The sequence below is a fragment of the Echinops telfairi genome, unplaced genomic scaffold (assembly GCF_000313985.2).
Source record: "Echinops telfairi isolate 266 unplaced genomic scaffold, ASM31398v2 ScPeMD7_7424;HRSCAF=8462, whole genome shotgun sequence".
Taxonomy (NCBI): domain Eukaryota; kingdom Metazoa; phylum Chordata; class Mammalia; order Afrosoricida; family Tenrecidae; genus Echinops; species Echinops telfairi.
In genome coordinates this window covers 26020908-26045400 of record NW_022111324.1, presented here as the reverse complement: position 1 = coordinate 26045400, position 24493 = coordinate 26020908, and the positions used below count along the sequence as shown (strand labels likewise).

At 49.8% G+C, this 24493-nt stretch overlaps 1 protein-coding gene across 1 annotated transcript in view; it reads left to right on the top strand.

The window, feature by feature from the left end:
• COLGALT2 (collagen beta(1-O)galactosyltransferase 2) overlaps positions 1 to 20944 on the top strand; it is a gene marked incomplete at its 5' end in the record, with an annotated part of 149846 nt that extends 128902 nt beyond the window's left edge. The window contains 5 exons of the mRNA XM_004706785.2: positions 4964 to 5070; positions 9168 to 9300; positions 10433 to 10560; positions 16545 to 16751; positions 18043 to 20944. Coding sequence (XP_004706842.2) covers positions 4964 to 5070; positions 9168 to 9300; positions 10433 to 10560; positions 16545 to 16751; positions 18043 to 18319 — 852 coding nt within the window. The remainder of the gene's footprint in view (positions 1 to 4963; positions 5071 to 9167; positions 9301 to 10432; positions 10561 to 16544; positions 16752 to 18042) is intronic.
• Positions 20945 to 24493: the final 3549 nt, after the last annotated feature.

Below are 24493 nucleotides of genomic sequence, written 5' to 3'. Positions count from 1 at the left end.
ATGACTCAGGTCTTACAGACTTACGCTATAGTATTTCTTACAGCTTTATTGACATATAATGCACATATTACACAATTGAACTATTGAATTGAGTTGTGCAGTCACCAACACAATCAAAAACCAACACAAGACATTTTCCTCTTTCTTGTTGTACTTAGCTCTTCTACTCAGCTCTGAGTTTCTCCCCAGCGTCCCCTGTCATGTCTCTGGGACCCTGTTAATTCAGGTACTTTGTCTATAGCTTTACCTATTCTGGATTTCATGTACATAAAAACATCCAAAACCAAAACAAACAAAAATGAAAAACCTCAATTGAAGCTAAAGCAGAAAATATTAAAGTTGGGAACAAATATGCAGTGCATTAAAAGGGAGATCAAATGCCAAGGTGTCACATGTTTACCTAACTCCACCTGCAGGCATCACCCTGCAATGCATTCTGTCTGGTAGCAAGGCCATTCCCATCCCTGGTCCATAGTCAGAGGGGATTCACATGGGGACCCTGCAAATTGATTTTGGGCTTTCACTGTCATCCGTCAGCAAAACCAGGTTTCAGAATTTAAGTTCTAATACCATTCCCTCCTACAGATTTGGATTTTACTATTTACAACCTGTGGATCACACAGGGTGGTGTGTTTCTTCTGTGTGGACTTAGCTGATGCTTCACGTAGATGGCTGCGTGTTGTAAGACAAGCCTTTAAGACCCAAGACACTATTCTTTCTGATAGCCAGGAACCATAAAGTTTCTTCACCACACTTTGCTACAGCACACATATCTTTAGTGATCTCGTCGTGAGCTCATCTTTGGCATTTTCGTTTACCTTATATACATGCGAAGCAGACAATGAATAAGGAAGGCTGAAGGAGAAAGGATGCCTGTCAACTCTGATGTTGGAGAAGGATATTGACGGGTATCACGGACTACCAGAAGATCACATCAATCTGTCCTAGAAGAAGTACAACCAGAATGCTCCTAAGCAGGAAAGAAGGCAAGCCTTTGTCTCACATCCTTTGGACATGTTACCAAGAGAGAGGCCCGTCCCTAGAAAGAGACATCATGCCTGGTCAAGCAGAGAGTCATCAAGGAAGAGGAAGGTGATCAAGGAAATAGGTGGACACAGAGGCTTCAATGCTGAGCTCAGCATAACGGTTGGGAGGATGGTGAAGAACGGGCTATGTTGTACACAGGGTTGCTATGAGTTGGGACTGACTTGATGGCAACTTATAAAAATAACAACAGAGAATGAAACACAAAGTGCAAAGAGATGTCTATCGTGGGAATATGCGTCAAGGATACTCTGCAGGGCCAGACTTATCATTGTAAGTCCCTGGGTCCTGCCTGGGTCCATGCAGACAGAGGGTCGGGCTACCCTCGTGCCTTGGGAACCCCCACACTGAGAAACCGTTCCTTCTGGCTGTGGGAGAGGCCAAGCTTTGACTTTGCCGACTTCAATGCCACAGTTTCATTGGAAGAACAGGTCTTACTGTTCGCCCTTTACACACACACGTACGTGTTCTCAAAGCCCTGCTGTCTTAAAGAGCTGCTGGGACTGGGGGTGAGAATGTCCTCTACAGCAATGGAGAGGAGGATTTTAAGAATATTAAGAGAAAAGAGTTATCAACTATTATGCCTATTTACAAAGGGCAGTATGAGAAGAGATGGATTTCAATGTAGAGAGTCCTTGAACACTTGCCGCTAATGAAAGATCGATAGTTCAAACCAACCAGTCATACCTTAAGGCAGGGGTACTTTTTTAAACAGGGGGCCAGTTCACTGTCCCTCAGACCTGTTGGAGGGCCGGACTATAGTTTAAAAAAAAAAAAACTATGAACAAATTCCTATGCACTCTGCATATATCTTATTTTGAAGTAAAAAACAAACGGGGCAAAAACACCCGGCAGGCCTGACATATGTCCTTGGAGGGCCGCATGTGGCCCGCGGGCCGTAGTTTGAGGACCCCTGCCTTAAGGGTAAGATGAGACAGGCTGCTTAGAGAAATCCACAGCCTTGGAAATGCCTTGGGCCAGTTCTCCTCTGCCTGTGGGGCCACTATGCATCAGAATCCACTCCAGATCGCTCTCAGATGGTGCAAACAGTGAATGAGCTCAGCTGCTAACCAGAAGTTTGGAGGTTTGAGTCTCCTCAGAGAAACCTTGGAAAAAAGCCTGGTGTTCTACTTCCAAAAAAAACCCGAGCCACTTAACATCCTATGGAGTACAGGATGCATGGAGTTACCGGGAGTTGAAATCCCCTCAAGTACAACTGATTAGAGATGAATTCGTTTTTAAAAAATAAGCAGGGCTTCAGAAAAGTTTGGCCCACACCATGCCTTGGTCTGGCTTCCATATCTCCTTACCTGAAGCTCTCGCCAGTCCCCCTCTTTCAGTTCTCTACCATAAAAGACCCACATGTCTGCAGATATGATTTGTTTTCTTCCTAAAACACATCCCGGAAAGGATGAAACAAAGCAAGTAAAACGAGGAAAAACCAGGATTTCCTAGTTCTGACCCTGGGTTCTAGAAATTCAATGTCCTGGGACTGAGTATAAGGACTGGGCCACTCCAAGAGGCCCTCTGGTTACGTTGAACCTTGGAGGAGACACAAGTTCATACAATCTACCTGCCGGAGCTCAGGAGAGTCCTCTCTGCCTAGAACAGGGCTAGGAGATGGAAAGGGATTTTTCAGGGACCTTTCAACCCGCCGAGCTGTCCAGGGCCTGGTTGGTGGTGTCTGGGCTGCGTTTGACTAGCGGCTCCTTCCTCTGTTCACTCTTACCTCAGTGCGGAGGAGCTGTCTGTGTTTGTCCTGCGTGGCTATGGTTCGTATGACACTTGTCCTGGCAGGGACTGTGGTTACCTTAGTAGCTACTAAAGCCTCCCCTGATGAGAAGTCCAGGCTTTGGGGATTCTTTTTGTTGTATCCTGTTTACTTTCATTTTGTTTTGTGTCTTGAACTGTTGGAGGGACCACGTAGCTCTGACTTCACACTTGAGAAGATTGTGAAATTGGAGGGGAGGTCATGGCCTATCAGATAGGACGTGAAACAGGAAGATAGTGAAATGTAAAGGAACACAATCATTAAGCTGTAAAATCACAACTAACCAGACAAACAAAAAGATAAGTAAGTAACGAGCAGATCTGTGATGCGCTTCACCCATTTGCCTGGAGTCCAGGGGAGCAATCTTCTGCAAATGACACCTTTCTCCCCTACCAGCGTCTTTGCTAAGGGTTTGCAAGAGGTAAGACTACTTTAGAAGAAAGGGTTAAAATTTCGCTCAGTGTCACTTTAATCCCAGTGAGATACACAATGCATTTACAGTCACATTCACAATGGCCGTGTGAGCTAAGCCCACTGCCAGTGAGTTGATTCCAAGGTGTAGGAGCCCTGTAGAACAGAGTAGAACTGCCCAGTAGGGTTTCTCAACCTGAAACCTTAAGGCAGCAGGCTGCTGCATCGTTTCTCCTGTGGAGTGGCTGTTGGGGTAGAACCACCAACCTTCTAATTAGCATCTGAGCACTTATCCACTGTCACCAGTGCTCCAAGGAAAGGCTTCTCTCAGTAGAACCTGAGCGCTGCTGATACTGCACTAACGAGAGCGTCAAGCCAACTTTATGGGAAACCATGCATCATCGAAGTGTTCCTCTATCCAAGACCTGAGGGAGGAGTTTGTTCAGCTCCTTTTGTAGACACGGCAAATGGATCCGGAGGTCTTAAATGCCTTCCTCACAAGCATATCAGATGATCCCTCTAATCAAAGTCAAGGTCATCTGACTTTCTTCCTGTGGCTGGTTCCAGTAATGGTGGTGCAATGATTAAGCGCTCAACTGCTAACCAAAAAGTTGGCAGTTGGTTCCCACTCAGCAGTGCGATGGGTGAAAGGACCTGGGAAAGCTCCTACAAAGATGCCAGCCCAGAAAGTGGGGGGCAGTTCTGCTCCCTCAGGGAAGGAATTGACTCAGTGGCCCACAACAACAACTAGCCCCTGAAGTCTCTCTCCATGCACTCAGTTCACGAATCAACACCGTCGATTGCTGCTTGTGGCCATTGGACCTTATTAAAACATGATTGAGCCTGTGGTTCTGTACGCCCTGGAGTGGTCAGGACTGCCTCACGATTACCGTCACCCACTGGTGGGCATGGGCTCAGAGTAGTGGTCAGTGATGTGAGGGCGGAGGAAAGACCAGTCCACCGCCTCTGAGACCTTGCAAACCACAGGGTCCTCTCGACGGCCCTTCTGACATTCAATTCTTTCGATGTCTCCCTGCCCTCCCACCCCCACCCCAGGGCTCTCTTTCCTTCTTTCGGGGGTGGGGGGGTGGGGGGGGAGAAAAGAAACTCCCTTCTCTGTAAGGGAATGGAAATATTCCAGCCACAGAACGATGGCCATTGGAACGTTGACCATTCCTTGTGGAATTGAAGGCAATAAAAGCCATGTGTCAATTTCACATTTTTGTTCTTCTTCTAATGGCTTCAAACTTGTCGGAAGTGGGTGTTAATATCCAATACTCCCGAGGTAGGACCTCTAGTCTCCCAGTTTATAGAGGAGCGAATGGAGGCATTTGAAAGCAAGAACAGACGACTGGGCCCACCCCTGGGTCAGCTTCTGCATGCCATCATTTACCAGATTGCCTCCCGGCTTCCATTGCTACGCATACAAACATTTTGGCTTTAATTCACCTTGGACTTCTGAAGAACAGCTTGTAAAATTGTCCTTCTCCCCAGGAGCACATACTCCTCACGGAGCAGGAGGGAAACTGAGGACGAGTGAAGTACAGCAAGGGGTTGGGTTGTGAATGATCACTGGCCCTTCATGCACTTCATGTGAACCTAGATCAACAAATCCCATGTATCATCCATCTACCCCCAAACCATTGCCACCGTTTTCTGATCTTTTCCTCTGTTGCTTCCACCTCCAACGTCACTCCGGACATAACCTAAATGACCTTTCTTTTCTCCCTGGGTTAGATTTTCATGATAAACCTGAAACGCAGGAAGGACAGGCGAGACCGGATGCTGCGCACGCTGTACGAGCAGGAGATTGAGGTCAAGATCGTGGAGGCTGTGGACGGCAAGTGAGTCGGGTCCTTTGTGCATGTGGTGAGAGTGGGGACCGTCGGGGTGTGTCTCAGCGGCCAGGCCTGGGTGGGAGGCATCTGACGGATGCGTTCACCTTCCCTTTGTTGTGGTCCATCGATAGGGACCACAGCAGTTGTCATTTCAGCCAGCATCACATGCACTGTTTGGTAGCATTCATTCTGTGTCTCACGTGGACCCTGAACTATCCTTCCATGTTTTTCTATCATCTTTAACAGATGTCCTCTAAAGGACAGACATATATTTTTTTTTAAATCCACGTGTACTCTGAGTTTGGGGGCCACTGGAGAACCGTGGAAACTTTTCAGCTAATTTCACCCTGTAGAGCAGGCCTGAGATCTACTAACCACTTGTCGTTGGCACAGCTGGCCTGTGCTCGTCACAGCGTCCACCCCTCCAGGAACGTGCAGGAAGCCACCCAGAACACGTGGTCGCTTCTAGGAAGGGTCTTTTTAGCTGTTGTCTTTTCCTCTGCCTCGCCCTCTGGCTTGGCATTCGAAACAACTTCAGGGTGTCGAGTTTTATAAAGCTGGCATGTTCATGTGACCTGAGAGTGTTGACTGGAACCCTGTTGTGGTTACGTGCATAGCTGCTAACCAAAAAGGCTGGTGGTTCTACCCCCAGCTGCCCCACAAGAGGAAGATGTGCCCGTCTGATTCAATAGCTGCTGTAGCCGTGGGCACCTATGCGGAGTCCAGTTCTGTTCCATAGGTAGGGTTTCTATGCGCTGGGCTCTATTCCATGTTTTGTGTTTGCTTGCAGGGGTTGACTAGAATGCCGTGGCCCTCCTGTCTCGTTATCTCCTCTCTTAGGATGGACACGTTTATGGGCATCAAAGGCTCTCATCAGTGGTTCTCCAAGTGTGGCCTAGGGACCCAATCCAAGTCTCCAGGGTCGACTCAGAGGGGCAGCTCCCTGTGGTCCATCCCAGACCCAGGGATTCATGATCTCGCGGGGCGGGGGCCCAGGATCTGCATTTAAGAAGCCATTTGATTGAGTGATTCTTGAGTTGGTTTGCCAGATAAAATACAAATGACCACTTACAATCTCCCCGAGTGTTGCTTGGGCTTCCTTATACTAAAAAAATTGTGTGTTGCTTATGTGACATGTAAATGGGACTGGGATTCCTCTGTCTTTTCTTGCTTCCCCTGGCCCCCATCTTTCGGGGTTCAAGTTGGTTTGTGAGAGCCCCTTCTTCAAACACTTGCAGGAAGCCCAGTCCAGTGCTTAGGCTGTGGAGAGCAGGAACGCTAGTGGAGCTCTTTCTCTATTCTGGATGTGAGACCCTAATCAGAGAGATCATTTGGGAGCATTTTCCCATCATTCTGTTTTGTTTTTTTTCTCCCCACTCTCTTGAGGGTGTCCTTTGAGACACAAAAGTTTTAAATTTGGTTGAATTCCAATGTACATTTTTATTTTGTTGTTTGTGCATTTTATGTCCTAGTTAAGAAACCATTTATCAGATGGAGGTTTCTAAGATTTATTCCTATGTTTTCTTCTAAGAATATTATAGGTTTAACCTTTTCACTTAGATCATTAGTTAGTCTGGGTAGACTAGAGAGACAAATCTACAGAAACTCATATGTATGAGAGAGAGTTTTATATAAAGGGTAGTTGTACATTAAGAAAGCATCCCAACCCAGTCCAGTCCAAGCCCATAAGTCGGACATTAGCCTTATGTCTGACACCAGTCTACAAAGTGCACCTCAAACTCACGAAACAGATGCAATGACGCTGAATGCAGGATGATCACAGGCCAGTGGGTAGAATGTCTTTGCATCCAGTAGCACTGCAAACCTCTCAGCACTGGCAGGGGTCTCCACATGGCTTCTCCAGCACCCAGGGCTGTATCGGGGTAGGTCCATGTGGCTTCTCCTCAGGGATGTCTCACAGGAAGTGAGCCTTGCCAGCGGAGGCAGAGAACTAGCTAAGGCAGCCACAACTGGTCTGACCATCAGAAAGGAAGAGATGAAAAGGTGAGGCTCGCCGAGCCATTTAGCTCTCCACCCTTCAATTAAACTGCCCTTTAATTAATCCACATGTGTTCATTGGCCAGGTTGGCACAATAAACCTATCACAGTCATCGACCCATTTCGGGTTAGTTTTGTTGATGGTGTGAGGTTGCATGTAGATATCCCGCTGCTCCAGGATTAGTTTTTGGAAAGAGTGCCCCCTCCTCCATGGGATTATTGAAAATGGCAACCTTGTTGAAAATGAAATGGTCATAAAAGGGTCTTTGTTTGGATTCTGAATGGTTTTCTATTGATCTGGATTATATATCTGTGCGTACACCAATGCTTCACTTGATTACTTGATACTTGTCTTGATTACTGTAGCTTGCATTAAGTTTTGAAGTCGAGAAGCATGAATCTTCCAACCTTTTTCAAATCTTCCAAATCTTTTCCAAGATTGTTTTAGCTATTTTGTGCCCATGTATTTCCATATGGATTTTGGAATCATTATGTCAATTTCTGGGGAGTAGGAAATGGTGGTAGGGAAAGCAACCGGGATTTTAATGGATTTAGCATTGAATCTGTAGCTCTTTTGGGGTTTCGGGGAGTGTTTCCATCTGAACAGTATTAAGTCTGTGATCATAGGCTGTCTTTCCATCTTTGTTAGGTTTCTTTAATTGCTTTCAACAACACTTTACCATTTTCAGTGTACGAGCCTTGCATTGCTTTTGTTAAATTTATTTGAAAGTGTTTTATTCAGTTTTATGCTATTGTAAATGGGGTTTTAAGTTTTCACTTTGGGGTACTTTTCTTTTTTAAATCATTTTATTGGGGGCTCTTACAGCTCTTATCAGAATCCATACATCCATTGTATTGAGCACATTTGTACATTTGTTGCCATCATCATTTCCAAAACATTTTCTTTCTACTTGAGCCCTTGGTATCAGCTCCTCTTTATTCCCCTCCCTTCCCCACCCTCCCACCCATGTGAGCCCTTGGTAAATTATAAATTATTACTATTTTCATATCTTACACCATCCGCTATCTCCCTTCACCCATGTCTCTGTTGTTCATCCCGGGAGGGGGGCTGTTTATATATCCATCCTTGCCATCGGTTCCCCCAGTCTCCCCCTTCTCCCCCTACTCCCATTACTGTTCCTGAGGGGTTATCTGTCCTGGATTCTGTGTGTCCAGAGCTCTTATCTACATGCTCTGGTCTAGCTGGGTTTGTAAGGTAGAACTGGGGTCATGATAGTGGGGAGGGGGCATTAAAGACCTAGAGGAATGTGTGTTTCCTCGGTGCGCTGTATCCCTGGCCACAGGCTGCCCTTTTGGCTGTTCTACAAAGTGCATGCCTCCCTGGTGCTATTGTTCGCCTGACAGGCTTGGCTGTGGTTTGACAAAGTCATGGCACAGAAGTGAGTTTCATTCCAGACGTGCAGGGTGTCCAAGGGTCATGATCTCCAGAGTCCCATCTGTCTCTGTCTGACCAGCAAATAAGTCTGGTCTTTTTCATGATTTTGAGCTTTTTTGATATTTTTTCTCTCATTCTATCTAGGCCCTCCTGCCAAAGCAGTGGGCAGTGGTCACCTGGCACCATTGAGGTCTTCCCAGCTCGCCCCTGTCATCTTATCCCGTGTGGCTCGTGTGTTGCTGTGGTGCTCAGCGATATCGCACCAGTGCCCGGAGTCACCAGTGGTGGCTTGGTTCAGTGGAGCTGCCGGACTATCTGGAAGAGTCTATTTGGGGCTATCTCTGTGCTATTTTTTATTGTCATCTTTTTCCACATTTTACCTTCAAAAGAAGGACACACACGTGCTCATAGGCACATACAATTCCTTGCCTCATTATGCCCTCTCCTCGTCCCTTCTAGTATTTTATGAGAGGACTTCTTCTTGATGTTGTCAGAAATACTTAAAACCCAGTAAGTCCTAGGAAGACACACAAAAGCAAAAGATACTCCACAGAACGCGCAATGCTACCACCATCACAGTAACCCTGAGGAACTTCACACGCTCCCCCCTGTGTGTGGAGAGGCTCAGGGGCATCTGCAGCCCTCTGCCTGGCCTCTGTGGAGGGACACTTCAACTTGTCAACTTACCCACGTGCTCTCTGTCTTCCAGGGCACTCAACACAAGCCAGCTGAAGGCGTTGAATATTGAAATGCTGCCCGGTTATCGAGACCCCTACTCCTCCAGGCCTCTCACCAGGGGTGAAATCGGCTGCTTCCTTAGCCACTACTCCGTCTGGAAAGAGGTAAGTTGTGCTTCAAGTAGATGCGCAGTACTGCAGTGGGGCAAGTACTGCCATGGGACCGGCAGGTAAGTTTAGACAGGCTATGAGATGTGTCGATAATTGCTCTGAAGGGTTTGTGTTAGAGACAATGCTTGAGACTATTCTGCTGCTTCACAGCTCCCTCTGCCTCCTCGGGGCCAGCAACCAAGGAACAAGTGGTGGGGTGGCTCTGGTGCCAGCTGGGATGATGACGAGGAAGGCACCATGCCCTGAGCACCACAAGCTATCTTTGCATTCTGTCATCAGTAGGAATGCCCTGGGTGGATAGACCCTGTCACTATCTATTAGGTGATTTTGTACAAGATGTCCCATGTCCGAAGGGATGGACACAATTTACCCCAAAGAAAAGTTTCTTGGCCAGGTGTTAAAGACAGGACCCACCCCCATGTTGTACACTCGGGATCTGAATAGAAGTGGTACTGGAGTGCGGAGTCCACTTCCCACAGGGAAGAAAAACTCCCTGGAAAGGACTCCTTGGGTGCCCTCTCCTTTTCCATAATGGTCCGGTCTATGCTTGTCCTTTCTGCCCTTTTCTATGTAATCTTTCAACGCTACATCTGTGAGACTCAGTTGCATCCTTGCATTCGATTGTAACGCATGCATTCTTGTCACTGCGATTATACCAGTGTATGCACCCAGTCTGCACGGGCGGTTCCCTGACTGGGCAGTGCTATGAGTGAGTCGGAATTGACTCCGTGGCAGTCAGTTTGAGGATGTTTTCATTTTATTTTTTGCTATTGATGGCTATTTGTGTAGACTCCAGCCATGAGCTATTACAAACGGTGCTATGCTCTACTCTTAGTTTTTTAATACTTAAAACCCAACCCAAACACACTGCCATCAAGTCAGTTCCAACTCATAACAACCCTGTAGAACAGGATAGGACTGCCCTGTGGGATTCTGAGAGGGGACAGTTTACGGAGTGGACAGTCCCATCTTTCCCCCAGGAGCAGCTGGTGGTGTTGAACTCCTGGCTTTGCAGTTAGCAACTCGTAACCACTATGGCACTCGGGCTCTTCGCTAATACTTTCTAATCTATTAAAAAGGGTGTCCCCATTTTCATAGGGTGTCTCCCCACTGATGACCTTTACAGGTGATTGACCGAGACCTGGAGAAGACTCTTGTTATTGAAGATGATGTGCGTTTTGAGCATCAGTTCAAGAAGAAGCTGACAAAGCTGATGGCTGACATCGACCTGGCTCAGCTGGACTGGGAGCTGATGTGAGTGACAGGCTTGTTGAGAACCATGAGCAGCGTGCCCTTCCTTCCAAAGGCAGAGAGCCCTGCCGCCCCAGCTGGTAGGAGAGACAGCTCAGGTTGCTTCTCTGGGGCTGTGTCTGGGAACAAGAAGTGGGTAGAGGTTAGCCACAGGTGTTTACTTTGTCAAGTGAAAAGCTATGAGCCAGGCTGAAGCCAGCCGACCGATGCGGGGCATAGCGGAACTGTCCATCACCCATGAAGTAATAGTCCCTGGTCAGCATGTGAGGAGAAAGGAGGCGGCTTCTACTCCGGGCAAGAGTACCGTGCCCCAGAGCAGATTGCCTCCATAATCCCCGACAGAGTGGGAAAGCAGAGGGCCAGGAGCAGAGCCACGAAGTCAGAAATAAGGTAGCTGCAAGCTGGGAGCAACACCGCCATCCAGGTGTGGTGGCCTGTCTGAGACTCCAGGGAAAATCAGACTCAGCAAGGGAGGGCCAGCTCTGCTCCGTAGGACATTGTCTGACGTTCCTTGTCTGCCACTCCGCTGGTCTCTTTCTGGGGAGGGCCTGCGAGGGGAGGGGGGGGCAGCCTGGCTCCCTGCTGTGCGTCAAAGGCCCTGTCACAGCAGGTTCCTTCCCAACAGCCCCACCAGGCAGAGCCTTCCCTCCCCCTTCCTCCTTAGAATATTTGTTCTCCTGAGAAATGTACCATTTGAGGCTCAAGAGAAACCAAGTTAAGGCTCTGTAAGTCTGTAGGTAATAGAGCCAGAAATCAATCCTATGTAATAAGTAGACCGACTCCCTGTCCCGTGTTGGTTGTGTGACTTGGTTGGGTGTTCTGTGCGACCCGTAAGATGACGATTTCAGACGTCCCCTTCTGCATGGATGGCTCCGTCCCTGTGGCCGAGACCTCACAGGCACGGTACAGAGGAGCTATTTTTCGGCTGGGCGACACATGCAGTGGCGACTTGGATTGAAGCCCCAGACTCACGGAGGTTCCGGTTTGGCTGCACCCCGTCCCCGTGTAGTTCAGTGGGCGCACTTCTCAAGACGAAGTGCAGATCTAGGAGGCAGGCAGCGGTGTCCTGATTAAGGTCCAGAAAGAGGGGGTGTTTTCTCAGTTCCACAGAGTGCCCCAGCAAGAGTAACCCTAACGTGATCCCCACCACGTCCTAGAGAGAAGAAGCCAATCTTTCCTAATCCTACAACTTGAAAGGACATCTGCTCATTCTGACCAGATGAAAATTTCTTCAGAAAGAGGAAAGAGAGAGAACAATAAATTAAAAGAAAAAATTTAAAAACAAAAGAGGAAAGAGAGAACATAAAAGAAGCCACTGGAATCATTTAGGGCAGCGCTATCCAGCAGAGATGGGCTGTGGGCCACACGTGTGATTCAAGTTTCTGGCCATCACCTAAAGAGCCCTGGGAGGGTAATGGGTTACACACTCGGCTGCAGACTAGCAAGTCAGCAGTTCAAAACCACCAGCTCCTCAGTGGGAGACAGTGGGGCTTTCTACTCCCATAAAGATGTACAGCCTCAGAAACCCACAAGGGCAGTTCGACCCTGACTTATGGAGGCACTAAGCTCCAGAATTGACTGGCTGGCAGGGAGTTCCAATTGAGCTGGTAATCACCTTAAAAATAGTGAAAATGAATTAGGGGCAATGAATCATATATTTTAAGAAAATGTTATTTTAGCATCTCACCAATATTTTTAAACTATTCATGAGATCATTTGCATTTTGAGTACCAAGTCTTGAATACCCAGTGTATATTTTACACTTATTAGCTGCTCTTGATGCAAGGGTGAAATTTTCATCTGTAAAAAACTCACTGCCATCAAGACTCTAACTCATAGCAAGCCTGCAGGACAGGGTGGCAGCGCCCAGGGCGTTCTGAGGCTGTTAACCTTTATGGGGACAGAAAGCCCTCCTCTTCCATCCGAGGTGTGATAGGAAAGCATGGGCCAAAACAGCGGGTATCAAAACAGCGGGTATCAAGTACCAGGTCTGATAGGGAGGCGAAGCCTGCCGGGCCACTCTGAAAATGACAAGTAACCAGGGTGGGAGTGCACCATGTAGCCACCTGATTGGCGAGTTTGAATGGGGGGGGGGGCCAGGTTGACATGGCTTTGGATGTGGGAAGGTGTGGGAGGTAGAGGGACTCTGTGAGTGAGAAGCGTGGGAGCAAGGCTCTTGATATGGCCAGGTGCCATCTTATACCCGGCTGGACTTATGAAGGTGGTTTTAAACTCCTGACCTTTGCGTTCGCACCAGGCTCCACACAGGAAACAAGGAGACGGGTACCGTCTGATGGCTGACGCCTTGGAAGCCGTTCCTCAGGCTTGTCCTCTCAGGGGCCTTTGCGTGGACCCACACCTCCAGTCTTTGGGATGTCCACTGAGGGCATGAACCATGGCACCGCTGGTGGCTCCCAGTGACCCATGCGATGTTGTTGGGTGCTGCAAACCGATTTTGACTCACAGCACTCCTACGTGAAGAGTAGAACCGCCCACAGAGCTTCCCTGGGAGCAGGGCACCAGCGCTTTCTCCTGCAGAGTCGCGGGGTGGATCTGAACCACTGACGTTTCCATGATTGGAAAGTGCTTGAATTCTGCACCACCGGGGCTCCTTTATGTGACCCTAATATTTTATACAGCTTTTATATTTAAGTTTAACTAAGATTAGTACGATCATCTACTTAGTTCCCCCATCACTCTCTCTAGGTGCGTGATAGAACGGCTTCTGTTTGATCATGCACTTTAGTTTGAAGACAGTGGCTAAGGGGATAGATACATGTTTGATACTCTCCGACGGACCGGACGCCTCAACATGGACTTATTCAATCCATTCTGGAATAGGCCACAGGCCACAGTTTGCTGGTAGAGAAAACTGGTGTTTATGCTTTGTTGATGTCGTTGTACCGTGGTTTTGTGGTGAACCAGTGCTGCACATCGTCTTTGTGTCAGCGACACTTTTTTTTTTTAAATCATTTTATTGGGGCTCTTACAACAATTGTTACAAACCATACATTATTGCATCTGACATAGTCATACATACATTCCATCATTCTTTTCTAGACATTTACTTTCCATTGAGCCCTTGGGATCAGCTCCTCTTTTTTTCCCTCCCCACCCCCTAACCCTCATGGCCCATTGATAGATTGTAGATTGTTAATTATTTTCAAATCTCACACTGACCTCTGTCTCTCTTCCCCTCTGGTTTCTGTTGCTCTTCCCCCTGGATGGGGGTGTGTGGTTATTCATTGCGATCAGTGGCCCCCTCCCTCCCCACCTCTCCCCCCTCCCCCTACCCTTCTGGTCTCTCTATTCCCACTCCTGTTCCTGGTTCCATGTGTGGTGAGCTTTATCTCTTGCCTATATCTAAGTACATCTAGTCCAGAGTGGGAAGCGGCACTGGGGTCATGATAGTGGGGTATGAGGAGGCCTCAAGGGATCAGAGCTATATTACGTGATGCGACGGTGCTCTACTGCACCCTGATTGACTCAGCCCCTCCCTGTGACCCCTCTGTGGGGGGATGTTTCATTGTCCACAGATGGGCTTTGGGTCTTTGCTCCGACCCCCCTCCATTCTCACCAATGCATTTTTGTTTGTTTGTTTGTTTACTGTTTGTTGTGAGTCTTCTGATCCTATTTCCCAGTCTCGATGACACCTCACGATCGCACTGGCTGGTGTGCTTCTTCCATGTGGGCCTGTTGCTTCACTGTTGGATGGCTGCTTGTTTAACTTCACGCCTTTAAGACCCAGACACTGTATCTTTTAATAGCCGGGCACCCTTCTCTGTCTTCACCACATCTGCACCCATTTTCTCTTCAGTGACCAGGGGGCGGGGGCGGAGGGGGAAGGTGGGGGTGAGCACCACAGAATGCCAATTTGTTAGAACAAAGTGTTCCTTTCCCCCATCAGAAGGTCTGGTGTCCTTCTCTGTGGCGCACACTTCCAGGGTGGGGGTCAGGCTGGTTCTGGTTGGGGCCGGCCCTGCAGTCCAGTGTTTTTGTGCATTCCTCCACGTGTTATGTTGCCCTCTTGGTTGGGGGTGCCATGGTGGGGTCTGTATGCACACTCCAATTCTGTGGAGCCACCACCAATACTCTCCCCCGGGTGGCCCTGTTGCCCCCATGTCGTCATCTCAGTTTCTCCCAAGCCCCATTTTCCCTCCTCCTTCCTTCTTTATGTTGGATTCACATGTACCTCCCTGGGTTTGGTCTGTCCTCCCTGCGACTGCCTGTGCTTCCACTCGTATGTTGTGAGATACGTCTTTTCTTCACTTCCTGCTGTGCTGATTGTACTTACCTCAGGGGACTCATGTTATACTTGTCTTTTTGAGATTGGCATACCTCACTTAACATAATTCCTTCCAACTCTTCCCATGAAACAAAGTGTTTCATGTGATCGTCCATGCTTTTCAGTGCTGCATAGTACTCCATTGTGTGTATGTGCTAGAGTTTACTAATCCACTCTTCTATCAATGGAAATTTAGGTTGTTTCCAACTCTTTGCGATTGTGAATTGCACTACAATAAACATTGGGGTGTAGATAACTGGTTGAGTTTTATTTATTACCTCCTTGGGTATATGCCCAGTAGAGGGATGGCTGGGTCATAAGGGAGATGAACTCCCATTTTCTTTAAGTCTCGCCAGATCACATTCCACAGTGGCTGTACAAATCTACACAACCACCAGCAATGGAGGAGGGTTCCTATTTCACCACATCCCCTCCAACATTTGTTGCTCTCTGATTTTCTGATTTGGGCTAACCTCAGGGATGTTGGATGATATCTCATCATTAATTTGCATTTCTCTTATGGCTAATGAACGGGAACACTTTCTCATGTGTATGTTGCCCATGCGGGTCTCCTCTCTAGTGAACATGTGTCTCAGTGGGACTCTTACAATGTGTCGGCCACCTTGTACAAAAGGAACTTGAAATGTAAGTGGTGTGTGTGCTCCGGGAGTTTGCTCTTCAAACACAGAAGTCCTCTGAAAAAAATTAAGTAAACAAATAAAGTCTGGAATGCTTGAACAAAGGGCGATCCCCTGAATGTTGGGATCGGTTTAGGGCAAAACAAATGAGCTACTATTTTACCTAAAAGGCTGCTACTCCGCCAGCCAGGAAGTTGAGCTGGATACAAACAGGCTGCAGACAAAAGTAATGGATCACAGATCTATGGATAAAGGAGGCAGAAATGGTGGAGGCTACCTCTCTGTGGAAGATGGCATTCCCCGGGGACAGAGTACACATGAGAGCCTTTCTCGGAGGAAACACGCACAGGAGTGTGTGCGAGTGACGGCGAGACAGCCATGCAGACCTTGTTATTCATGCTCCCCAGGAAGAGGCCCCTGGGCCTGCTCTTGGATTCCCAGTTTCTCTACTAACAAGCATCTCTTTGCAGAGTGCCGTCTGCCCTGGGCTCGCCACTAGCTTTTGGCAGGCTGTGCCAAACCCAGGCGAGCTGAAGCTCGGGGACTTAAAAACAACAACGTCTGAGTTCTCACATCTGCTCCTTTTTTGGGTTTTGGTTCCCCTCCAGTCCCGTAAACCTAGATGCAAATCCCATACGATCTTTAAGAAGTGATCTGAAAGGTCTTTTAACCTCCCTGCATCTGAACTTGCTTCCTTGAACCCAGTCGGCCAGGCAGAAATCGTCAGGGTTGTGATTAACAGAGCCAGGGACACAAACACGACTGATCTTTACAAATATCAAGGAACAGAAACTAGCAGCCCATTGATGGTAGGTGACAGCCAGGGTTGTAGTTCAGATGCACATGGTATATTCAATGCAAGGGGGTTCAAAAAATGTGTGGGGAAATGTAATGAAAAGATAATGGGATGATTCCACCTACGTTTGAAGCCCCCTCATACCTTTAACATGAGAGGCATATGGCTCAAGGTGTCCGATGAGTCTATGGAAGCCAGACCTGTGCTCCTCTTTTACCGTGCTCTAATATTCACGTTGGAATTGTCCTCCCCTGCCGGTTCCTTTCAGCTACATTGGCAGGAAGAGGATGCAAGTTAAAGAGCCTGAGAAAGCGGTACCCAGCGTGGTCAATCTGGTCGAAGCAGACTATTCCTACTGGACCCTGGGCTACGTCATCTCTTTGGAAGGAGCACAGAAACTGGTTGGAGCCAATCCTTTTGGGAAGATGTTACCCGTGGACGAGTTTCTGCCAATCATGTACAACAAGCATCCTGTGTGAGTCGACCCCGCCGCCCCTCTGAACCCAGCCCTGGCCCCATCGTGAATTACCCTACCCTTTTTGGAGTAACGCTTGATATTTTGTAAAGTTGTATTGCTTTCCTAAATGATGTGCTCATAATCATGATTCAGGCATGCAGACCATGTGCTTATTCCCTTTTATAGACGGCAGGTTGCACACGCACCATGGAGGGAGGCCGCACAATCTCTCACCTTTGCAGAGGGCTGGGACCAAAGCCAAGTAGAAAGGCATCAAAGCCCCTGCCCTTGCTCTCGCCCAGGCTGCCATCCAGGTCTCAGATTTTGCATGTCTTAAGGAACAAGGCCTTTTCTATCCAGTGATTGGATTTGTTCATTTTTATAGTCCAGAAGAGCTCAGGTTTTCATTGTAAGATCTAAAATTCACCCCTGTAAACTTTTTTTGTGGCTAGGTGTCTTTGAGTCAGATCCAATTCAAACCCAGGCTGGGCCCAAGAGAAGGAAACACTGCCCGTCCTGGTGGTCCCCTCACCATCGCTGTTGCCCCCACTGCATCGGTCCACCTCCTTGAGGGTCTTCCTCTCTTCACTGACCTGCCGCTACCACGCGTAGCGCCTCTCTGCAGGGACTGCAGGTCTCTCCTGATGACTTATCCAGTGTGCACGAAAGGAAGTCTCATCCTCAATGCCAAGGTGCATTGTGGTCAATCAGACACACTCAGACCGGATAAGGACACCGTGCTTGATTAAGTGGGGGCACCGAGATGGATCGGCGCAGTGGCTACCGCAGTAGGCTCAAACACAGGACCGATTGTGAGGGTGGCACAGGGCCTGCGGATGTGCTGTGCTGTTGTACCCGGGGTGGCGGAGTTGGAACAGACTTGATGGCAATTCACATGCTGGTGTGATGTACTATTGAGCCAATTCCCACTCATGGTGACCCTACAGGACAGAGAAGAACATTCTATAGGGTTTTCAAGGCTGCTCCCTTTACAGAAGCAGGCTGCCTCCTCGTTCTTCCGCGGAGGGGCAGGTGGGTTCAAACTGCCAACCATTTGGTTAGTAGCTAAGTGCTAACTGTTGCACGCCCAGGGCTCCCCGACCCCTTAAGATCATCAGAAATCATTTAAAGAAAACTTTACTGTGTTTTTAGACTTGGAGTTTTATTTTTAAAAAGGACCACGATTTTTTAAATAATCAAAGCCACGTCTGGGTACGTAAAAGTTAACATGCAGTCCTGCCCCACCCCCTTCCTCCCCTGCCCTGGGTGTGCGGTGCCCACTCACGTGCGCATGCGCCTCTTCTTGCAGCGCGGAGTACAAGGAGCACTACGCATCCCGGGACTTGAAAGCCTTCTCTGCGGAACCGTTACTCATCTACCCCACGCACTACACCGGCCAGCCGGGCTACCTGAGTGACACGGAGACCTCCACCATCTGGGACAACGAGACGGTGGCCACTGACTGGGACAGGGCTCATTCCTGGAAGTCCCGGAAGCAAGGGCACATCCACAACAACGCCAAGAACACAGAGGCCCTGCCACCGCCAACCTCCCTGGACAGGGCGCCTTCCAGGGATGAGCTGTGAGAGGAAGGCTCGCAGGCACGTGGACCCCCGGGTGGTTGTTGATGGCCCTTTGGTTTTCCTAAGGGGCTGTGCACCTGTTCGATCAGATCTCCTGCACTTGTCTCTGCCATCTCTCCAAAGTGGTCTGAGTGATTGTTTCTGAATTCCAGCATTTGTGACAGGGGAGGTGAATGGGGATGTTCAATCCAAATTTCCTAGGTGGCTAGAAGGAGGGTTTTACAGGGGCCATTAAGATAAATGTCAATCCAGACATCCGGTCCTTGAGTTCGTTGCCCACGTGATACCACGTCCCTCCCACGTGGAAGTCAAACAGCATGGCTTAGAGGTTCACCCAAGAGGATGCTCACCAGGTTGTCCCATTGGTACATGGATCATCACCTCAGACAAGTCAAGGGACCACACCTGTGGTCTCCCGGAAGCTTGCTTGATACGACAGACCTTTCCCTGAAATATGGTTGGGAGAAAAATCAGACCAGTTGAAACATATTAATTGGCTTCTTACTTAAGGGGATTCTGCCATAAGTTCTATTTCGAAGTGGACTTAAACCCCAGGCCTCATCGTCCAATGGGGACTGGGCATTGGGATGTGGCTGAAACTCGGCCCTGGACCAGCATGGCAAACAGAACTCTCATAAGGTAGCTAGCTGCCATGTGGATATAATTGGGTAGATAATTAAATGAGGATTTGTGTAAATAGTTGAGGGAAAGAGAATTCGCCCTTTGGCCCTTATTTTACATTGTGGTCACTTGAGTGAGGATGCTCTATTTATAACCGTAAATTTAATATATAAGGGGTCCGACTGGCATGTCATTCCTGTCTGGGGGTCCCTGTGCTGCTGCAGCAGATCCTGTCTGCTGCTCCCTCCACCCCCACCCGCAGTCTGGCAACAACTAGATGTTGAGCCACTGTTAGGAGGTGAAGGACATCTTCAGGCCAGAGACCGTCTCCGTCAGGCTTTGCGTTATGTTCTGAATTATTTATTGTACAAAATGCAGGGGCGGGGAGCATTGTAGGCTGAGGCAGAGACGTGGGTGTTTCAACCCCTAATGACACCCCGGGGAGTGGTCAGTGCAGACACACTGGTTCGGCTGGCTGGCCGGTTCTCCCACAGTTCCCAGGTTCACTGGCAGACATGCCTGTTATGTGAGGGAGCGAGTGATTCTCCACTGAAGGTCAGAAACAATGGATTGAAGCCAACAACCAAGAGTTCTGGGAGTCAGAATCCTGGGCAGGCGCCTTCTTTAGAGTGCCCTGGCCTCTCAGCAAGTGTCCCTGACCCTCCTTCAGCTTTCTTCACAGCCTAATTGGGCGTACAGTGCCGAGCTGGAGGGTGTGGTCTCTTGCACCTCCACAGACTATGGTCCGGAGTCAGCTCACGGGGCTCTGGCCCAGGCTTGGGTGCACAGGCAGGAAAATGGGCCTCGAGAATGCCCTCCCCAAGCTTCCTGGATCCACCCCCTCCTTCCTCCATGCCCAGGAGGAGGGAGCGCTGCACTGATGCGCTGACACCCCTCGAGCTGCACTGTTGGAGCAAAGCCATGAGCGAGGGTCAGGGGCGGGCACATGGACCTCAGCTGGGGCTTCCAGGAGAGCCAGGTTGCAGCCCACCATGGACGCTTGCCTGGCCCAGGCCACCAGACTTGGCCTGCTTCTGGACCGGTGGTTACCATTCTCCACCGTGAAGAATACGCCAGGCAACTGAGGAACGGAGCCTCCTCCATCTCCGCGGTGTCCTGCATGGACATAGCTGCCCGCACCAGACTTCTTTTTCCTGTCGGACAGAAAGAGCATCGAGGAACTAGTGAAGAATCCTGAGGCGGTCCCTCGGGGTTCCCGGAGTATTTTGTATTTGTCTGAATATTTGAGTGTGTGCAAGTGTACCTGGCTTCCAAGACTTTGGGTTTTTTTGGAAGGGGTGGATGGGGAGTGGGGAAAATTGCGTTGATTTTTGTGTTGTTTTGTTTCCTAGAAAACCTTCCCTTCTCTTTTTATTGTGTCAGCTGGTCTGACGTTTTAAGAATGCCCATTCTTCGAAGACGTTGATGCTAAGTACTAGGACAGTTAGGTTAGGACAGTTCTACTGTGAATCCTGCTCTGGCTCTCGGAGCCCAGCCTCCGCTTCTCCTGCTCCGCCGTGGAATCCTAAGCAAAGTCCTTTCCTTGGCGAGATGGTGACAGGCAGTCCTAGCCTGTCCTTGACCGTGCCATCCTGTCAGCAGTCAGGGTGCCTTGGTTGCCATTTCCTTCCTCCCTTGAGCCTCAACACAGGGGACTTTAGCTAGTGTCCTGAGACCCTTGCGCGTCTGAGGCCTTTGATGCCCCCCTGCCGATGCCTGCTCTCTGCCCCTGGCAGTGAACCCACATGGACAGCGGTGGGCACTTCTGGGCAGACGACCCTGAGAAGGGCAGGGTGAGTGCTGTTCGGTGGGTCCTGCGCCCCTGTGCTTTGTGGAGACCCCTGCTCGGGACTGGCTCTGGGTGCCCTTGGGCCTGCAGCAGGACCTGGGCCCCTTCCGCCCACACTGGTAATCATGCTGTGCTGTTTCAGGGTGGGGAAAGGATAAGCTACCTGCCTTCTGGAAACCTTTGGGAATGATTTGAAAAAAATAAATAAGCTCAGCATAGTGGTTGTTCGTTGGTTCCTCCATCAGTGGCCAAGGCCGCTGGGCCTTCTAGGTCTGCCTTGGCGCAGGGCTGCCTGCCCCTGCTACTGGATGTCCACAGGGAGGGAGCAAGGCAGGCCCGACCTTCCTGCTGGTAAGGTTGTATCGCCCCCATGGCTAAGGGTGGTCCCATGGAGAGGGTTCTAAGGTGCGGAGAGACAGGGGACCGCATTTGGAGGGTGCTCATGGAGGCGGGCATCTTGCGTTTTTCTGTTATAAGGCAGTCCATCCACTCATTGAAAGATAATGACATGTGTTTCCAAGACCAAAGAGCTTTTTTCCTGAACTAAAAAAGGGTGTGGGGAGCAGAGGTGGGTGTTGGCCTCAGTGCTCCCGTGAATTCCATATCAGTGTCCTCAAGTCTCAAAAACACACGTGGTAAGTCCTGCCTTCAGGCACTGCAGGTAGAGTCATGGAGATGCACAGTGTCCTGGAGTCAGTCCTTACTGCTGTGGGTCCATGTTCCAGCGAAGGCGTCAGGCAAGCAAATAGCTTCAGATGGCTTTACTTCAGAGACTGGAGCACTTGAGTCCCTCACAACCTAACTCTGCCAGGGAGCTTTGGGGGAGCTTCACTAAGAAGGATGGATGGGAAATTTAGAAGATAGAAGAGGGGTGGGCACAGTGGGTGCAAAGCTATGGGATTTGGGGATATGGGAACTGAGAGTCAGCTGTGGGTTGAGGGGATGGCAGGAAATCAGCCTGAGGCCCGATGCTGAGAGCAAGGTAGGCCAGCTACCTTCCTTCTCTGCGCTCATGAACATAGTAATCTCTGTTCCTGGAGGAGGGACGCGGGTTGGATGACTATCTGGCAGCATGCATGGGTTTCCAGTAGAATGTTGGTGTCTAAAACAAGAAATCCTCCTATTCAGCTGCAAATGGGATCTTTTCACGGGTGGCTGGAACAGATACTTACAACGAGCAGAAGGAGTCCTGGGGGCACAGAGTTGGTGGTTTGAAACCACCCAGAACCTCTTCAGGAGAAAGCCCGAGAGTCTATACAGATTACAGCCCAGAAAACCCAATTTGGGGAGCAGGGCAGGGTTGGGTGCGGGCAGTTCCTACTCTCTCACATGGGCTGGCTGTGATCAAAATGAACTGGATTGCACACGACAACAGGGACTGAAATAAAGTCTTCCCAGCAGACTTTGTACCGTCTTGACCACTTTCCAGACTAGACATAAAAACAACACCAAACTCACTGCCATCGAGTTGATTCTGACTCCTAGTGACCAACTGGACAGAGGGATCAAAACTAATCTAGAAGCGTTTCCGCCCCCCCCCCCTCTCCATGAGCATGCTAATTCACTGAGAAGTTAAATACTGGCTGGGAAGCTTAGAATGAGGCTGGCCATTTGGTAAGAAAATAGCACGTGTGTGTGTGTGTGTGTGTGTGTGTGTGTGTGTTGGTGATAGGACATTTTCAGAAAACCAAGAGTGAGTCGCCTTAGAAATGATCACTGTGCTTTTCTCTCTCTCTCTTTCTCTCTCTCTCTGTCTTTCTCGGGGTGCAGTCCCGTGTGCATGACTGTAATGCCTGAAACTTCTATCCTTTATAAAAACTTACTTGGATCACACAAAAAAAGAAATGATCACTGTACATACAATTGTAGTGTTGGGGTGGTGTTGATTATGTCAGAGAGAACCCACTGCTCCCAGAGCAGGTCTGATTCCATCTGGGGGAGGCAGGGGGCCCAGGAGCAGAGAGTGGAGGGCCCGTGAGCCGCCCGCAGACAATGTGGAAGGTAACAACAGAAATCCAGCCAGCCCGGCAGATGAGTCCCGGAAGACAGAGACGTAAGGTCGGTGGGTTTGGGGACGCCATGTTCCCAATAGGCTACATAGAAAACGTGGTGCTTCCACTTAACAGGAGGACAGAGCAAGAGAAATGGCTGGATTGTGCCGCATGGCGCATTTGGGTACGCTTTCTGGAAGGATTTATTGACAGAAATCAAGCCGTGCATGGAATCCCAAAGAAACTGGTGGGATAACCCACTTAAAATTTGATGTGGGCCAGGAGGATGGGGTCCTCTGCTCTGTGGATTTATCTGACATGGCCTGGCTTCCTGCCTCCGCTGGGGTGACATCAGCTGCATAGCTCCCGCCCCACTCAGCCTCCCATCTGCCCGAAAAAGGGATGGAAAGAAGGGTGAATTGCCCGTGAGGTTTTCTTCTCTTTGTTTTTAATTGGCTGAGTTTGTTTTCATGCCCTCCGGTTGTTTCATTTCTTCAGCTTGGCTTCTTGGGAATGGACGCTTTACTTAAACAGCGGTTCTCAACCTGTGGGCCGCGGCCCCCTTGGGGGGGTCGAACGACCCTTTCACAGGGTCGCCCAATTCATAACAGTAGCAAAATTACAGTGATGAAGTAGCAACGAAAACCATTTTATGGTCGGGGGGGGGGTCACCACCACAGGAGGAGCTGTGAAAGGGTCCTGGCACTAGGAGGGCTGAGAACCACTGCTTCAATGAAAGCTCAGTGTCTGAGTTTCTCTGGGCCTGCAGAGGGCGGCGTCTTAGCCCCAGGGCCCAGATAGAAGCCTCTGGTCGTGTCCAGGGCTGGAGGCTCGCAGCCCGGGCTCCTGCTGGCGTGGCATGGGACTGTCCAAGCAGCGTGGGAGCCCCGCTCCGTCCTCCTCCTGCTCTTCGGAGAGAACCATTGGAGGCTGTGGGTGGTCAAACACAAGGGGGCTTGTGGGAACACAAGGCGTGTGGGAAATTCCACTTTGGTCCCGCTTTTCCACAGATGTTCCAACACGCTCAGCTAAAGGTGGGCGCTGCCCATCCATCCACAGGCCCCTGGAGGGGGGCGACCCGGCCAGCTACTTCCCACAGGGCTGGCGGTTCTCCGCTGACACCTGCGGGGGCCATCGTGGCTCAGAGTCCCCTGGAGGGCAAATGCCCGTGAGAACCCAAAGCTTGGAGAAGATGTCACCAGGTGAGAGCGGGCCTGTCTGTGTCTGAAGGGTTGAAAGGGTGTCAATTGAACCGCAAGGACGGCGAGGCTAGATGGGCACCCCTCAGGCCCGCTCAGCCCGGTGCTGAATGTGCGGGCCCTGCGGCAGGGCAGAATGTTCTAGACTGTTACTGGAGCCGTGAGAGACTAATGGAAAGAGGCGCTTCCAGGACAGAGCGCGCAGAGAGAAGCCCTGCCCCTGAGAGCCACGTGCCAGAGAGGACATGGACAGACGATAGGCGACCCCTCAGAGAGCAGGGCTGCTGCACCAGCTGCAGCGGGAAGTGGCCGTGGGAGGGAGGCTTCAAGGGAAGTGGCAGCAGCTTGGCCGTGAACCTGCAACCACAGAAGGGATTGGTCAATGAGCCGACCAGTCTGGCTAAGGAACGAGACTGTAAACGGACTTCATGGAACATTTTCGTTTTTCTGTGTCTGGGAGGCCTCTGGAACAGCAGGGCCCCGAGTTGTGCATTTGTCTAGTGCCTGCACAGGGCCCTCCTCGCTGCAGAGACAGGTGTGGGGCTGTGGCCCGGACAGATGTGGGGCTGAGAAAGAA